At 46.6% G+C, this 18,777-nt stretch overlaps 1 protein-coding gene across 3 annotated transcripts; it reads right to left on the bottom strand.

Annotated features, from left to right (window-relative positions):
- Window positions 1-8,206: 8,206 nt before the first annotated feature.
- LOC123133972 (F-box protein SKP2A) lies at window positions 8,207-12,247 on the bottom strand. Of its 3 annotated transcripts, none has more exons than XM_044553355.1 (5): window positions 11,901-12,247; window positions 10,710-11,000; window positions 9,430-9,778; window positions 9,213-9,354; window positions 8,207-8,849 (listed from the first exon to the last, which is right to left on the bottom strand). In XM_044553355.1, exons 2-5 carry the CDS (start codon window positions 10,967-10,969, stop codon window positions 8,461-8,463), a joined length of 1,140 nt encoding a protein of 379 aa, XP_044409290.1. In that variant the 5' UTR covers window positions 10,970-11,000; window positions 11,901-12,247; the 3' UTR covers window positions 8,207-8,460. The 3 variants fall into 3 exon arrangements, with proteins under 3 accessions (XP_044409290.1, XP_044409284.1, XP_044409294.1); XM_044553349.1 differs by having other exon boundaries at window positions 11,877-12,246; XM_044553359.1 differs by lacking the exon at window positions 11,901-12,247 and adding an exon at window positions 11,409-11,802.
- Window positions 12,248-18,777: the final 6,530 nt, after the last annotated feature.

Raw genomic sequence — 18,777 nt, 5'->3', positions numbered from 1 at the left:
GCATTAGCGTGAACCTAAACTAACTACTGGCTGTTGCTCGGAAACCAGAAACCGGTACACCTGGGCCTGACACTCCGGCCACTCATCGTATATATACTCCTGGCGTAGCACTTCTTCGCCATCGATGATCTATGCACCTGCATCGTCACATGAGTCGATGATATGCAACATATATAGTTGAGCAACAGAAAGAGACATACTTGGCAAATATAGAAACAACATATCATAAGCATAATAACAAAGTTCATCGTACCCAAAATGCCCTAACTAGAGTGATCTTCGCTAGTCGAGGAGGAGGACGGTTTAATTACATCACAAATAAAGTTTCACCATGCATAACTCAAAGTTTTGTCATACAGAAAGTATGGACTAAACGGACACATTGTCATATATCGACAATCACTCCACCATGTCGTGCCATCCATCCATGTCAGGGAGATAGTCATCGAGCTTAGTGAAAGGCTTCATGTCGAGACGCTGAGAGGCTATCCATGTTCGGACGTCTTCCCGCGACATTTGTCCTTCTTCGTAGAACATCCCTGTTTTTTCGATGACCTCCTTCATGATGATTTGGGCAAGTTCGCGTTGGATGTGATAGAACTCAGCTCGAAGTCGATGATCCTCAATATCTCCTACGTTCTTTGCCCATTGCAGAATATGGGCATCGCCGGATATAGGTGACATGCGAAGGTTCTGGCGATCCCGTCTGTACTCTAGCATGTGGTGTAGGACATAGAATCCATCATTAAGAGAATCATTCGGTTGCTAGATGCAGCAGAAGTCAGTCTTATGGCTGAAGGCGACCCTGCCGCCCCTTTTCTTCTTGTCCCTAACATCTCCACCCAGTGATTGGTAGTAAAACATAGCACTGTCGAGAACATCCTTGATGTGGGTGTAATCCTTTTTGTGAATGTTCTTCGACAAGTCCAAGTAAAGAGCGTGGGAGTATCGGGGTAGAGGATGATGAGGACGGCGCGTCCGCCGCTGCGCAAAATAAATACACCTCAAATTAATTAGCCTCCACTGTGCAAATGAATGATTGAAATTGAAGGAAGGATATCCGCGCGGATGACTTACACGGGATGATAAGGCACGAGAATCGCCTCCTTGTCCTTATTGGCGAGCATGAAACTGACGATGTATTCCCTAGCGTATTCACAGTGCTTTGTGCAGACTCCCAAGAAGGCCTCGTGCATGTAGTACGGGTCAGCGACACAGATATAAGATATCTGCTCAAGCCCAATGATGTAGTTCATGTGCAAGGCATAAAGGGGGACAAACGTAAAATCCAGCTTCTTCACGTGAAACATGTCGAATATGTAATCGAACCGAAGGAAGAACTTATCCGCGGGGAAGCAGTCGACGTACCACAATTGCCGCGGAACTTTAACCACGTAGAGTGGGTATCCTGGATCTTTTGAGGCGATGAGGCCTTTCTCTATCCGCAGCACATCGTCATGAAGTCTCCTTAGATCGCCGAATCTGGCCCCTAGCGCTCTTGCAGGTAGGATTGGTTGACCGGGGATATGCAATTTATCCGCATCGGGGATATCTATACGGTCCTGAAGCCGAGGCTGCTGAGGCAGCTAGATCATAGAATCAACTTTTTTGCCTTTCCTCGCTCTCTTCCTAGACTTCTTTACTACCGGAAGGTCGTCCATAATACGTTGAGACGGCAATTCAGGCACCGACTCATGATGCTCAAACCCTGAGGAGGCGCCAGTATAGACATACTGTTCAGCGCCATCATCATCCTCATCCTCATCCATGGCGATGTCATCAGCGACTAATGGAGCCTCCTCCTTACCCTGTCCGCTATCACCCAACCCGACACCCGACGCTAATTGGGTAGGTGGGGTGTTGATGTTCATACCTTGCTGAGGCCACGTGCTCGTGGGTGTGCTCCCGGCCGCCTCCAGACGAAGCAGACTCTTTGGCCACAACAGGACCCACCCATTGCAACAATCACCAAGCCGCCATGGGGTCTCGTCGTCATCCCCCACTAGTATCAGAGGAGGCAAATTCTCGTGGCCCGGTTTGACACTGGCCACGAAAACCTTGAAGGCGTTCGGGGGGATCGGCCGGCTGTGGAACAATGGTTCCTTCGGCTCCATTGTCATCGCCTTCCCCACATCCACCTTCTGGTCATCGATGGTGTACAATATGGTGCACGGGGTTTCGTCGGCCTGCAAAGAAAAGTATGCGACGTGATATATCCAAAAGGCAACGAAAACGGGAGATTATACATTTATATTGAAGGGGGCCGGTGTGACAGATACCGTGAGGGCGTCGAGCTCAGCCAAAGATGAAGCACCGCCGAGCACGTCCGGAGCGGGAGCAGGTGCGGGAGCCGGTGCGGGAGCTGGTGCGGGAGCCGATGCTGGTGCAACGCTAGTCGAGCTGCTCCCCAAGAAGTCAGCAAGGGGAAAGTCCTCTGCATTTTTTTCTGGATTTTGCCTTAACCAAGTGAAAACGGCCGGAACCAAGGAAGTAGACAAATCTACAACCACCTATTTTGCGGCAGCTACCGCTGTTGCGACTGTCTGAGATGATTTCTTCTCAACCGCAATCTCAACCTTCTTGTCGATGTTTTCTTCAGTTAACCTCCATCTTTCCTTTCTCTCCTCCGTGGTCTCACAGTAGTACTTCTTCCACGTGGCGCCTTCTCCGACACCGTGCACGCGTCCATACAACGGTCAAGTATCCACCGATTGTCGTTTCAATATGTTCAACGCCCGGTTGAATGGAGTGTCCCACTTAGGCCTTGTCAATGCCTCAGATGGCGAGTCGCTTTTGGCCGCAATCCTGTGCTGCTCTCTCCGCAAAAGGCACAAGGATCGTTTACAAATATGACTAACATGTGCAGTCGAATTGATCAGAAACTAAAATTACCAGCAGTCTCATTAACTCCGTAATGACCGGTTTTGTCTCGTAAACCTTCTTCACTGGGTCCCAATGGTGCCGGGCCCTGAGGACGTCATGCTCCTGCGGGACGGTGAACTCCGCCAAGGGGTCTGGGATGCCCAGACTCACGGCTTCCGCGTCCTCCTTGGCCCATTTGGACCTCTTTCCGCTGTAACCACGGCTTCCGAGGTGGTGGCTCCCAATGTTCCTCTCTTGAAGCCCCTTCATGTACTTAGACTTTTTTTGGCAGCTTCGGCCTCGCAAGCCTCCTTGAATATTTGAAACTGCTCTTCCGTGATTGTCGGATTATCCTTTACAATCTCGGAGTAGGGTTCCTTCTTGTCGATGATCTTTGCTTTCACTCGATTTTTCCAGGCGGCCAACGCGTCGCTAAACTTGGTCATGGCGTGTTTGTTTATCTTCTTCATTGTCGGGTCCTCATCTGGATCTTCATAATCCTTCTCATTCCGGCCCGGGAACAAGAATATCTGGTGAAACTTCTTTAGGAGGGAGCTCCTCATATTTCTATCTTCTGTAGTTTCTCATCGTTGATGGTGGCGGTTGTCCGTACGATGCAGCCTATTTGATTGCCGTAGCACGCGCACGCTTTGTCGGGCGCCTTTGGCTCAAAATTGCCGTCGTCCACCTCCGTGACCACCAGTCTAGTAGTCCTGAGTTTGTTAGGAAGCCGTTGCCTCTTTGCTTTCGGTTCTACACCGGCTCCGCTCCCCGAGGCAGCGCCGGTCTCAGTCTCAGCGCCGGTCTCGATGCCGGTCTGAGTCTCAGCGCCGGTCTCAGTCTCAACACCGGTCTGCGTGTCGGTCTCAGTCCCCGATGCCACCGGTGGTCCCAGCAACAACATTGGTTGATCGTCGACAAGGCTAAAAAATTCGTTTGCCGCCTGGTAGGCGTCGTCGCAATCACCAGAACCCTATCCTTCATCGTTGCTAGCCATGTTTCCTATGATTAAATCTAATCCATTAATTCTAGACCTAATAAAATAAATAATGACATAAAAAAGGCCTATTGTTTTGCAGGAACGTTGACTCCTTCCTGGTGCGGCAAATCCCGGGCACTCAAATATCCTAGTTTGTAGCACAAGTCATGCCGAAATTCACGGAAAATTTCGGCATGACCTTTGCTAAAAAGTGGACAAATCGAGAACCTGAAATTTGCCAGAACAGAAATGAATCAACACTCCGGCAAAACATAGGCCACTCAGCATCATTCCCTGGAAACAACAAAGCCACTTGGGCACAATCGAACCACTTCAATGAAAAGATATAACATGACCACTTCAATGAAAAGATATAATCAACAATAAAAGTCTAGGAAGGGATCATCTTTAAAATAAAATTTGCCTAAATTATTTTCCTTCAAAAATAGTGGTCTTTTCAAAAATCAAAAACCTTTGCAAAATGACCTCACTAAACACTTCTCTGCCTAGGACAGAACCTAAATTATGTTGATCTAGCTATTCCTCTCTCACACACAAACACACATTATTATCTCTAACCCTTCTCTGCCTAGGACAGAATCCAATTAAATTGCAAAGGAACTCCATTTCTCTAACCCTTCTGACCTAATGCTCTAAAATAAAATTTTCCTCTAACCTAGCCAACCTACTTAACCTAGCTTGTTAATCCAACAAACCTAATTAACCTACCTATTTAACCTAGTTAGTTAATCTAGTTTACCTAGATAATTAACCTAATTAAACTAGTTAACGCAGCTAGTTCTCTGTCAAAGCCCTAAATAAACTTTTGCACTAATTAACCTAGATAATTAACCTAATTAAACTAGTTAACCTGACTAGTTCTCTGTCAAAGCCCTAACTAAATTTTTGCACTAACCTAGATGATTAACCTAATTAAACTAGTTAACCTAACTACTTCTCTGTCAAAGCTCTAACTAAATTTTTGCCCTAACGTAGATAATTAACCTAATTAAACTAGCTAACCTATGCATAGGAGAGAGAGGAGGGGTGGGGGCTTACAGAGGATGGCTCCGGTGGTGGCGAGGGATGTGGTGGTGGCGAGAGAGGCAAGGGCGTCTCCGGTGACAGCGAGGGAGGCAGTTGTGGCTAGGGAGGATCCGATGGCGTTGATGAGGCCGCGCGGCTCCGTGGCGTTGGGGGCGGCTCCGGTGGTGTCGACGGCGCACGGCTTTGGTGGCGTCGACGTCGGCAGGAGACGGCGGCGAAGTGGGGCGACAGCGAATCAGGGAGACGGCGGCGGGGTGGGTCGAGGGATTTGGGGGAGAAGTGGTGGCCGGGGGAAAACGGTTTTTTGGTTAAGTCAAACTTAGCGGTAGCGCGTTTCGTAAAACGCGCTATAGCTACGATAACTATAGCGGTTTTTACAAAACGCGTTGCTGCTATAGCAATGTAATTTTCTTCCTTTTTTAATTTCCTTTTCTGTTTCTATAGCGGGGGTCTAGGACACGCATTGCAGCTACGTTATCTATAGCGCCTCTTACTAACACACGCTACTGCTATGCCTTTCTCTGTTTTTTCGCTTTTTCATTTATTTTGCTTTACATTTTATTTTTTCCTTTCTCCTTTTTCTATTTCTTTCATTTTCATTTACTTTTCTATTTGTTTTTCATCTTATTTTATTTCCATTAGTAGTAGCGCTATTCGTAGGAAACACACTATTACTTATGCCCTAGCGGTAGCGCGCTTCTTCCAAACCCGCTACTGCTATGCGAAGCCTATCATTCTAGCGATGGGAATATTAGTAGTAGCGCTTTTGCCACTACACGCGCTACTGCTAAGATTGTATCTGTAGCGCGGTTTTTTCTCAATCGCTACTGCTATCTAGCACTAGCGCTCTTTTTTGACCCGCGCTGTTGCTAAATTTCTGTGTATAGGCTTTTCCCTAGTAGTGCTTCAATGTGGTGGTGTACACTTCTCATTTGCTGCACCGGTGTGAATGTCGGGTAGGCAGATGACCGTCAGTCGGAATGCGAGTAGTCAATCGTCCGGTCACGTCCGCTCTGATAGGCATGAAAGCAGCGAGGGTTCCGAAGATGCGGTGGAGGGTTTTTTGGTGGGTCCTGGGCGTTGAAGTCGCGAACATCCAGACTCCCCCCCCCCCCCCCCACACACACACACATTTGGTGTCGGTTTACGGGATTTTGGACGTCCAGACAGGTCCAGACAATTTAGGTGACCATCGTCGGATGGTAAAGGTGCCCGAACCATCCAGTTCGAACATTTGCGATCGATTTGGTGATCCGTGTTGGAGTTGCCCTAAGGTCTCATTACGAGAGATGCCTCAAATCTACGTCTTCAAATGTCTGCAAATGCTTAGACGTTTACATGGATAGTCGATCGGCCATTCCAGGCTATCCATTAAATTTTCCATTTCAAACATTTTAAGCTCTAAATTTAGAGTAGTTGGATATACTACATACAAATTCTCAAAATTTAACCAGTTTGATGACTATGTCCATATTGGGGAAGATTGAATCCTGGAGGCCGCTCGAAGATACACACAACCCGTGATTTAGATCTATGGACAAGAGTAGAGGAACCGAATGATGAAGACACCAGGAGACTCTTGGGTTTGAGCGAGAACGAGGATGGCCTAAGATGCTTGGATCAATTGACTGCATGCACTTGACATGGAAGAATTGTCACGAGGGATGGAAAGGTTGGTACAAAGACCACACCAAAGATCCAACCATCATTCTAGAGGCAGTTGCATTGGAGGATCTATGATTTGGCATTCATTTTTCTGGATTGCCTGACTCTTATAATGACCTGAATGTGCATTCAAGATCACCACCGTCCGCAAGGCTTGTTGCCGAAGATGCTTCCCCTTGCAACTATGTTGTCAATGGTCGTAAGTACATGATGAGCTACTACTTTGCAGGTGGCATCTATCCTCCATGTGCCCCATTTGTGAAGACAATCTCGTGTCCTCAACCTTCCACTTTGCAATGTGTCAAGAGTCGACGAAAAAGGATGTCAAGAGAGCTTTCGACGGGCTTATGAAGCGTTTTGCCATTGTTCATGGTTGTACCAAGTATTGGAACCCACAAGTCCTATGACAAATAATGACATGTTGCATCATCTTACACAACATGATCATTGCGGATGAGAGAGGCATGTCAGTGAACTTCCGGCACATCACCAATGAACAAAATGAAAACATGATACATAGATTCCTCACAACGCATCGAAGTATCGAAAAGTTCATACCCAACTCCAAGATAACCTTGTTGAGCACTTCACAGCACTTGATTGTTGTGCTTCTATCATGCTCTTTATTTACTTCATTAGAACTCTTTGGTGTGTTTGAATTTGTATAATTAAATTCATAAACATTGAACTTGTAATGTTTGTGAATTGTGTGAACCTTAATTAGTACTCCCTCCGTAAACTAATATAAGAGCGTTTAGATCACTAAACTAATATAAGAGCGTTTAGATCACTCAGTGATCTAAACGCTCTTATATTAGTTTACGGAGGGAGTACTAATTTTGGATTTAATATGACTGCAAATATGTAGCTGGAATGGAGTATGAAGATGTAGAAGGATTGGCCAGAAAAAAATTAGGGAGTTACTGACTCCAACCTATAACATGAGATGTTATTACAACCAGTGTAGTAAGTTTTAGAAGTTCGGCTAGAAATTGTTTTTAGTTAACTCCTCAATTAGTTAAGGTTTGAGGGGCTAAATTTTAAGTAATCGGCTAGATTAAAAGTACCTGCCAGGAGACAATTGGCAAAAAGGAAAAGTACCTGCCAGGAGACTTTTAACTGCGAGACAGTATCTTGCAACCACAGTTTTACTTGCGAGGATGTACTCTGCCAGGCTTAGCGCTTCCCTGCAAGCTTAGAACTTCCAGTGTCCCGGAACCGGTTTTCCCCTCGTACATGATCGCCGAAGCACCAATGAACCGGCCCTCCGAGTTTCTAGCAACCACAGGGACGGAACGCATCAACCTTAAGCTGCATACTCATCCCTCTAGTTCCACTCCATTGCTTACAAACCCCACAAGTAGTTCTGAACAAAAGAGTGCACTGACAGACGAGACTGAACTATTTCCTCATGAATATCCCAAGCATAACAAAAACTTCGAAGAAATCCTGATGCTGAAGCGATTCAATCATGAAAAAACCAAGCAGTAGTTCGGTTCAGTCATATCATTTGCTATCATCAGCAAGAATCCTGAATTCTCAACCGAAACTTTGTCTTGAGCACCATCCGATACACAGACCAGGCGGAAAAGATGCCATTTCTACCAAACAACCAGTTTCTGCCCATATATCACCCTATAAGCTGCAAACTACTGATCCCCAGAATCAAACCGATAAATCCTTGTTGAAATCCACCAGATACATAGCATTGCAACTTCTTGCCAGTTTCAAGAATGGCATGGGGGAGCATCACAGAGTCCTCATGATATAATACAATAGTCCTACTACAACATTACATTTCCTGGTTCCGAGTTTATATACACGTCTTCCTCCAGGCCGGGACCAAACCTCCCCCCACGAGGCACACGGGGTTCGCCGGAACCAAGAGCGCACACACACACGCATCCTCAGTACGCATGGCTGGTGGCCTGCAGGGCGCTTCCGGCGCGGTGGCGCTGGAGGCCGCAGGCACAGTGGACGTTAGTCAGGCTGAGGCAGCCGCTGATGATGAGGGAGTGCCTCTCCGGGCAGGTGTGGAGCGACGGGAAGGAGTCGCACACCGCCTGAACCGCGGGAGGCGTCAGGGCCGTGCACTGGCTGATGTTCAGGTTAGCCAGCCCGTCGACGTCCTTCGAGTTGCTGCTGCTGCTCCGCGGGGTGCCCCACCTCCCTCGTTTGCTCTTCACGCAGCTGTTTGCGAGGGAGTACATGGCACGGTCGGTGATGTTCTGGCAGTAGTACAGGCCCAAAGATCGCAGGTACGGGCACCCGCTTGCTAGAGCAATAACACTTTCGTCTGCAGTGAAAGATCGGGTACAATTAACTTTTGTCTAAGATCTGAAAGAGTGACACAAAACATCATTATCTTAGCTCCTATTGGTTTTCTAGTGGCAACCTATAAATATTAACAGTTGGTTGAAAATATTAACAGTTGGTTGAAAGCGTCTCAAAATCATGTACGTACAACACAGCAACCCAGGTGCTTCAGAATGCTATTTTCATATCCAAAAGTGCAACCTAGAAGATTACGAATTATAGAAACAAACGTACCAGCAGCTTTGCTTCTCATCAATCAATGAAAAGCAATAGGTTATCCAAAGAACTAGTCAATGAAGAGCAATAGGTCATGCAAAGAACAAATCGTATATGTGGCAATTACCTGTTATAAGAACACAGCCACACAAATCCAGGGCCCTGAGATCAGGGCAGCCTGATGCCAAGCTGGTAACCCCCTCATCTGTGACATTGTCACACCAACCTAGGTTTAAAGATTGCAGGTGCCCACAGTTTTGGGCTATGGCCTGCATCAAGATTTTCAGAGATTAAACAGAAGTTCATGAATACATGCTAAGAAAATCCTGGGTTAAGCAAATTACCTGCAAGGATTCATCAGTGGCTGCCTTTCCACATCCACAAAGATTCAAGCTCTTCAGGTTTTTACAGTGGCAACTAAGGTAGATTAAGGCACTGTCACTGAAACTGGAACACCCACTGATGTTCAGTTTTGTAAGCTGAGGACATCCATTGGCCAATGCATACAATGATCGGTCACTAAGCCGAAAACTTCGGCTGAGGTCTAACTCACGTAGATCATAACAGTAGTTGGCAACAGCCTCTACTGCACTGTCTTCGAGCTGAGGTTTGATTTGGCGAAGAGTGAGAACCTGAAGCTTTGTGAACTTGTGAGCAAATGATATCGTTAAGTTATTCATGTTCTGCTGGCACCTGCAGATGGTACAAATTTAAGTTCAACCAACAAATTCTAAAAAGTACAGACCACCAACAGCAATTATAGACCATTAAAAGAACATGAATTATAATACACTGGTAAGGCTTGGCTGTGTACATGTGAGTTAAAAATGGGGGGAGAGAGAGAGAACATCAGAAGAGATGTTATATCTGAAACGATGTCAATTAAACCAGTAGACAAGGAAGGATGGATGCAAATAATGTATTTCTTTACAGGAAACATCAAAATGACACATTAATTAATTAGGAATAAAAACGGAGATAAAAGGTTACATTTGATGGTGCTCCTTAGGGAGAATATGACATCCTTCTAAAATTTACTGACCGGCGACCGGTTTATCATGAGTATCATCCAACTGATGGAGCACCAACAAATGTGACCTTTTTCATACTCTATTAATGAGGAGTCTCAAGAATCAAGGTAGTGGGTGGAAGGTTTCTCATATTGTGAGGGATACGCATGCATCCACGGTAGAAAGTGATAACCTCCATAAACATTAATTTTAGCTGTTGACTCATACAACATAATCGACATGTTGTTTTCAGAACTGAAAAATAATAAAAAGGGTAAGGTGAAGACTTCAGCACCATGTAGGGTGGGTGGAGAACGAGTTGAAGCCCATGTGTTTGGTTACTTTTCCTATGAAGGGGCATATGACTGAGTAATAGGAGACCGTCTAGTAAGAGCGACATGTTGTCAAATCTGAATTTCTCAGTTCAAGAGCTACACATCACCGTTTAATAATTAAAGCCAGATTAAATCATTTCAACAAATTTACATAAGGGCTCCCTTTACCTAAAGTGTGTAAATGTAATGTTGAACAAAATTCAGCCCGCCTCACATGAACAAAAGAAAACACGTGCTGCTCTGAAGAACTACTAGACTGAGAGATACGGAGTTACTCACCATGAAAGGGAAAGATTAGTAACCCCCCATCCTAACGCGTCGTGCCAGCCAGTGCAAACACCGGATGCGACAACGACAATTCGATCATCTCCAGCAACTGATATGATCCGCATAAGCAGCTCCATTGGCAGGTCCTTCCATCCTGACAACATAGGCATAGCGCCACCAGTTTCAGCCTGCCCCCTTCCACCGCCGCTAGACACCATGAGGTTGCTGAAGCATGTATCCAACTGCCTGTCCACTGACCTCGCACTAACCATTTTCAATATTACTTCAAGTATCAATGTGCCCCTGCAGTTACAGGCAATCCAATCAATAAAATGCAATCCTACATAAAAATGGCATAATATAGCTAACTTTTCGACCTCCGCTCCCTGAAAACTAAGATAGGTGATAACAGCTGCATTCAGAGATGGCATGGCAATCAAGAAAATTTTGCAAGGACACTGCTACCAATACAGAATTATCCAAAGCGCACATAACAGCAAAGATTGAAACAGGTAGGCAGGACGGAACCAAGGTGGGTTAAACAGCAATAATTTATACAAAAATTGTTTAAGCACACCGAGTTCTTTACACTTGTCGAACTGAAATAGCCAATTAGGGGCAATGAACAGTCAGATGGGCAAGAATAAACTTGAGAATGTGAGGCTAATTATGTACCTATGTATAATTGGAAAAGAAATAACAGATGAGGACCTGAATGGGGATCCGGAACAAAGGTACAGCCCGACCACGGATACTGTGGATCAATGCTGTTTTCGTCGCATGGCAGGGGAATCTACGAGATGGAGAAGCTGGAAAGAATGTATCAAGAATCCACAGATGGAGAAGTGCGTACTTATAGAACTCTACCAACATGGGCACATGGCACCTTTCCGGCTTGGATTTACTACTTGCCAATCACAATTAGACAGCAAACTACACCCTTAAAATAAGGCGAGGGAAACATTGCGGAGGCTTCTAGGGATCAAAGTCTCGATTTCCTCTGACTTTTGATCAGCAAAGCAATAAAGTCGTCAAGCTCGCTAATCCAGGCTTATAAAAGGTTGCAGAAATCGAGGTCCTAGCCCGCGAAAATCCATCGGAAAAGCCGGATAATCGGGGAGCACAGTCGAGACGAAGCCCGAAACTTGAGCAACAATCTGCAAAAGGATTGAAGGAAACCTGGCAGCCCAACCGAGCACGCACGCGAGAGCCGGAGACGAGACGCGGGTAGGGTTGCTGTCGAGGAGGGACGCCTGTGGCCACCGCGCACCGGACCGAGGCGGAGGCCTTGAGCTTGAGGTGGCGAGGAAGAAGAAGCTATAGGGGCCGGACGCTGAGGAAGTTGGCGTGGCGCGTGCGTGCAGGGGGAGGCTGGCTATATCCGGCCGGCCGACTTTATTAGGCCAGGGCCGGCGCCGATGGTTGGGGCTTGCCGACACGGATAGGGGCGGCGGAGATTTTTCTTCCCTCCTCGTCTCGGGGGCGCGCGTTGGCCGGACGGACGGACACGAAAGGACCGCCTGGGACGGCACGGAGGGGCCGGCGCTTTTTTTAACGTCGACAAAAAGAGGTTCCTTCCTCGGCTCGAGGGCGGGGAATCGTTCGCCACGCAACGGAATAGGCCACGAGTTTCGTCGCCGTCGTTTTCGCTTTTCGTGTTCCGGCGGGGTACTCTCATCCTCATGTGCGTGCGTGCGTCACGAGCGAGCGTCCACGTCCCCGCCGTGGTCCGTCCTTGATCGCCAGTTGAGCCGGCTCCGGTATCCCCGGCCGAGGGGATATGTGTCCGCGAGTCATGTAGGCTGTATCGTGTCATTGTCGTCGCATCGCATGGCTCCGTGGCCAGCGGCGTGCCCATCCTATTTGACGTGTACATGCCTACAAGGCACGGCGCTGCACCGAGCTTTCAAGTTCCACAACTGGCTTATCTGTGTGCAAGTGCAATGCGACCGTAACGATCCGATCAGGTTTGAATGGACTGCAGGTGCCCATTGATTAGCAGCCACCATCTCTCAGCTTGCATACACACATTTTCACAAGGACATGCACTGCTCTTCCATGACTTTTACTTAGAACCCACCTCCGCGCTTGCTTAATGTTACTTGGGTAAAACATTCCGGTGCTACGCTCGTAAGCGGTAACCCATATCTCAGGAACTTGGAAAAAAAATCACATCAAGAAAAGGAACTTGGAATTTTATCTGGTAAACTCGTTGTCTAGTTTTGGCACTACGTGGAGCAAATATACCGCCTTCTTCCATTATTTCACCGTCACGATGAGGCGATGAGCCGCTGGTCACTTTCCACTTGCCGGGGTGTGCCGTCATCCGGATGATGACAATTGACAAGTGATAATTCTTTTCGTGCATCTATTAGCTGCGGCGTGTGGGTCGTAATACTCCACATCCGCAGGCAAAAACAATCACACACTACCCCGTCCTACCATGTCAGCTCGTGCCTGGCTGTTCCATCCGAATGCATCCATCAGAATTCATTTCGCTCATGCCTTTGTGGCGGGTTTCTTAGCTCTTGCACGTCGACGTGCGGAAGGAGTCTACAGAAATGGAGCACCTTCCCTCCGCCGAAGCTAGCTCGGATACACCGAACTTGGTGTAACTGAGATGGTTAGGTTTCATGTAGTGTGGAATCATTTCGTTAGGGTTCGAGCCCTAGAATTGATGTTGGTGCTTTCTGTTTTCTAGATTTATTTCAGGCTCTTCGATGATGTTCGTTCAGTGGAAGAAAACGTTTCTGTGGACGCCCGTGATGACTTCGTCAGTCTCAAGATGTGATATCAGCTCGGTATCTCGGATGTGTTCATAGATGTAGGATGTGCGTGCATGCATTTCTATGGATAAGTGTATGCGTGTATGTGAACATCAGAAAAAACTTATATAGAATCGTGGAATTTTATGGCAAATCTGGATTTAGGAACTTGTACAGCCTCGCTACTCCTATTAAAAAAAGATGTTCCAGGCTTAATCTATTATTTTAATTAAAAGAAGAAAATTGTTTCAATCAACCAATGAAAAACCAGACAATGGCACATCATGCCTCTGAGACAGGGCATCCGGTCGAAATTGTTACCCACACAAACCTGCGCACACCGCCTAAGAGAGGAACATTGTCGAAGCTATTGCTCGAGTCGATTCGGGCACATCTTGACGTAGGGCTCCTCGTCTAGTCATATTGAAACGATGGTAATAGGGAAACCGGTCAAATTTTTTGAACCGGTCGAAAAAACATGGACACACAGATTTTACACAGAGATAATATCCTAGGTTCTAATTTTAATTGTATTGATATGGGGTGTAGTACAAACTACAGAGTACATGTATCTAACATGAGATTGTTGTGTAAGATTCTAATCATCTATCGACTAGTCTGGCCTCGGTTTATATAATGTACCGAAGGCCTAGAATTTATAAGAGTCCTCTTCTTGCGCTTCAAGTCTTGTGGAATCTTCCTTGTATATGTCATATCCATCTAAAGAGGTCCGGTAATTAACCGCCACGGGGTCCATCGGCCCGGCCCTCCTAGCCGGGAGACGACATGGTGAGTACCCCTAGTCCAGGACACCATCAGCTGACAACAGATTTCATTGTCATCACTTCTTCGCGAGCAAGCCATTTCCAACTTCATCGAGACGACCAACCAAGAATCCGCACTGCATACAATGCATGAGAGACCTGTTAGCCTATGTCAAACAATCAACCATAGACATCGTGGACTAGGCAACTCCGACTAATGTGAAGAGTATCGTGGGACAAAGAAGCGTGCCTTGCACAAACATATCCTGACTTGCCCCATCGCATGGCATCATTATTATCGCATCGCCCGCTGCCGCTACAACTCCAACTTCACGCTCAAGGACACGTCGAACTATCAATGATGAAGGATATGTCATGCCCCTACTCCTCTTGTCACCACCATAGTGGTCACACGAATAACAACACCACCTTAACCTCTAACATAGTCGGCCAAGCACAAGCCGACCATGATGTCATGCACGCGCAACTTTAGGAAAAGCACGAACGAGACCATGGTCTTGAAGACAACGCCCTGAAGAGGGAAATGAAGGAAATATGCCCTAGAGGCAATAATAAAGTTATTATTTTATATTTCCTTATTCATGATAAATGTTTATTATTCATGCTAGAATTGTATTAACCGGCAACTTAGTACATGTGTGAATACATAGACAAAACAACGTGTCCCTAGTATGCCTCTACTAGACTAGCTCGTTGATCAAAGATGGTTAAGTTTCCTAGCCATGGACATGAGTTGTCATTTGATAACGGGATCACATCATTAGTGGAATGATGTGATGGACAGAACCCATCCATTAGCTTCGCATAATGACCGTTCAGTTTTATTGCTACTGCTTTCTTCGTGTCAAATATATATTCCTCCGACTATGAGATTATGCACTCCCGGACAGCGGAGGAATGCCTTGTGTGCTATCAAACGTCACAACGTAACTGGGTGATTATAAAGATGCTCTACAGGTATCTCTGAAGGTGTTTGTTGGGTTGGCATAGATCGAGATTAGGATTTGTCACTCCGAGTATCGGAGAGGTATCTCTGGGCCCTCTCGGTAACGCACATCATATGAAGCCTTGCAAGCAATGTGACTAATGAGTTAGTTGTGGGATGATGCACTACAGAATGAGTAAAGAGACTTGCCGGTAACGAGATTGAACTAGGTATGAAGATACTTACGATCAAACCTCGGGCAAGTAACATACCGATGACAAAGGGAATAACTATATTGACATTACGGTTGGACCGATAAAGATCTTCGTAGAATATGTGTGAACCAATATGAGCATCCAGGTTCCGCTATTGGTTATTGACCGGAGAGGTGTCTCAGTCATGTCTACATAGTTCTCGAACCCGCAGGGTCCGCATGCTTAACATTCAATGACGATTGGTATTATATGAGTTATTGTTTTGGTGACCGAAGGTTGTTCGGAGTCCCGGATGAGATCACGGACATGACGAGGAGTCTCGAAATGGTCGAGAGGTGAAGATTGATATATTGGAAGGTTACATTCGGACACCGAAATGGTTCCAGGAGGTTTCAGATGTTTTTCGGAGTACCGGGAGGTTACCGGAAACCCCCCGGGGAAGTAATGGGCCAACATGGGCCACAGGGGAGAGAGAGGGGAGCCCACAAGGGGTGCCCCCCAGCCATGGGCTGTCCGAATTGGACAAGGGGAAGGGGGCGTGGACCCCCTTTCCTTTCCCCTCTCTCTTTCCTTCCCTCTTTCCACCTCCATGAGAAGGAAAAGGGGGGGGGGGCGAATCCTACTAGGAGTGGAGTCCTAGTAGGATTCCCCCCCTTGGCGCGCCCCCTTGGTGGCCGCCTCTTCCTTTCCTTCTTTATATACGGGGGCGGGGGGCACCCCAAAGGCACACAAATTGTTTAGCCGTGTGCGGTGCCCCCTTCCACTATTTACTCCTCCGGTCATGTCGTTGTAGTGCTTAGGCGAAGCCCTGTGTGGATCACTTCACCAACATTGTCATCACGTCGTTGTGCTGACGGAACTCATCGACTCCATCGACACTCTGCTGGATGAAGAGTTTGAGGGACGTCATCGAGCCGAACGTGTGCAGAACTCGGAGGTGTCGTACGTTCGGTACTTGATCGGTTGATTCAAGAAGACGTTCGACTACATCAACCACGTTAAGTTAACGCTTCCGCTTTTGGTCTACGAGGGTATGTGGATAGACTCTTCCCTCTCGTTGCTATGCATCTCCTAGATAGATCTTGCGTGAGAGTAGGAATTTTTTTAAAATTGCATGCTACGTTTCCCAACAGTGGCATCCAAGCCAGGTCTATGCGTAGATGATATGCACGAGTAGAACACAAAGAGTTGTGGGCGGTGATCGTCATACTGCTTACCACCATGTCTTATTTTGATTCGGCGGTATTGTTGGATGAAGCGGCCCGGGCCAACCTTACATGACCGCGTTCATGAGACTGGTTCCACCGACAGACATGCAACTACTTTTGCATAAAGGTGGCTGGCGGGTGTTTGTTTCTCCAACTTTAGTTGAATCGAAAATTTGACTGCTGTTGATCCTTATGAAGGTTGAAACAACAAACTTGGTAAATCATCGTTGTGGTTTTTGTGTCGTAGGTTTGTACGGTTCATGCTAGTAGCCCGTAGCAGCCACATAAAACTTGCAACAAACAAAGTAGATGATGTCTAACTTGTTTTTGCAGGGCATGTTGTGATGTGATATGGTCAAGACATGATGTGATATAAAGATTGTTGTATGAGATGATCATGTTTTGTAAAAGTTATTGGCAATTGGTAGGAGCCATATGTTTGTTGCTTTATTGCATGAAATACAAGCGCTATGTAATTGAAGGAAATATGCCCTAGAGGCAATAATAGACTTATTATTTATTTCCTTATATCATGATAAATGTTTATTATTCATGCTAGAATTGTATTAACCGAAAACTTAGTACATGTGTGAATACATAGACAAAACATATTGTCCCTAGTATGCCTCCACTTGACTAGCTTGTTAATCAAAGATGGTTATGTTTCCTAACCGTAGACATGTGTTGTCATTTAATGAACGGGATCACATCATTAGGAGAATGATGTGATGGACATGACCCATCCGTTAGCTTAGCATTATGATCGTCACAGTTTCATTGCTACTGCTTTCTTCATGACTTATACAAGTTCCTCAGACTATGAGATTATGCAACTCTCGAATAGTGGAGGACCACTTTGTGTGCCACCAAACATCACAAAGTAAATGAGTGATTATAAAGGAGCTCTACAGGTGTCTCTAAAGGTGTTTGTTGGGTTGGCATAGATCGAGATTAGGATTTGTCACTCCATGTTTCGGAGAGGTATCTCTGGGCCCTCTCGGCAATACTCATCACTATAAGCCTTGCAAGCATTGTGACTAATGAGTTAGTTGTGGGATGAAGTATTACAGAACGAGTAAAGAGACTTGCCGGTAACGAGATTGAACTAGGTATTGAGATACCGACGATCGAATCTCGGGCAAGTAACATACCGATAACAAAGGGAACAACGTATGTTGTTATGCGATTTGACCGATAAAGATCTTTGTAGAATATGTAGGCACCAATATGAGCATCCAGGTTCTGCTATTAGTTAATGACCGGAGACGTGTCTTGGTCATGTCTACATAGTTCTCGAACCCGTAGGGTCCACACGCTTAACGTTAGATGATGATTGGTATTACGAGTTTATGAGATATGTTGTACCGAAGTTTGTTTGGAGTCCTGGATGAGATCACGGACATGACGAGGAGTCTCGAAATGGTCTAGAGGTAAAGATTCATATATTTGAAGGTTGCATTTGGACATCGGAATGGTTCCGAGTGGTTCGGGCATTTTTCCGGAGAACCGGGAGGTTACCGGACCCCCCCCCCCCCCGGAGAAGTATTGGGCCTAGTGGGTCTTATTGGAGGAGAGGAGAAAGGGCGACATGAGAGGGGCGCCCATCCCCTTGCCCAAATCGAATTGGACTAGGGGAGGGGGTCAACCCCCCTCTTTCCTCCCCCCTCTCTCCCCCTTACCTTTCCTCCAATGGAAGAAAGGAAAGGGAGGCGAATCCTACTTGGACTAGGAGTCCAAGTAGGACTCCCCTGGCGCGCCCAAACCTGGCCGGCCTCCTCTCTCCCTCCCTCCTTTATATACGTGGCCAGGGGGCACCCCAATGGCACAAAAGACAAGACAAGTTGATCTTTTAGCCGTGTGCGGTGCCCCCTTCCACAGTCACACACCTCGATCATACCGTTGCGGAGCTTAGGAGAAGCCCTGCGCCGGTAGCATCATCATCACCATCGCCACGTCATCGTGCTGACGAAACTCACCCTCGGCCTCAACTGGATCAAGAGTACGAGGGACGTCATCGAGCTGAACGTGTGCTGAACATGGAGGTGCCGTACGTTCGGTACTTGGATCAGTTGGATCGCGAAGACGTTCGAGTACATCAACCGCGTTATTGAAATGCTTCCGCTTTCGGTCTACGAGGGTACATGGACACACTCTCCCCTCTTGTTGCTATGCATCATATATA

The sequence above is a fragment of the Triticum aestivum genome, chromosome 1B, assembly GCF_018294505.1.
Source record: "Triticum aestivum cultivar Chinese Spring chromosome 1B, IWGSC CS RefSeq v2.1, whole genome shotgun sequence".
Taxonomy (NCBI): domain Eukaryota; kingdom Viridiplantae; phylum Streptophyta; class Magnoliopsida; order Poales; family Poaceae; genus Triticum; species Triticum aestivum.
Note: the sequence above shows the minus strand (reverse complement) of the source record. Positions and strands in the feature narration are given on the sequence as shown.

Bases quoted from the DNA above. Each gene is read 5' to 3' on its own strand.
- LOC123133972 (XM_044553355.1), bottom strand. From the start codon at position 10,969: ATGGTTAGTGCGAGGTCAGTGGACAGGCAGTTGGATACATGCTTCAGC. The intron at 9,779-10,709 runs GTGAGTAACTCC...TACCATCTGCAG, and splicing joins ACTAATCTTTCCCTTTCATG to GTGCCAGCAGAACATGAATA. The intron at 9,355-9,429 runs GTAATTTGCTTA...ATCTTGATGCAG, and splicing joins CCACTGATGAATCCTTGCAG to GCCATAGCCCAAAACTGTGG.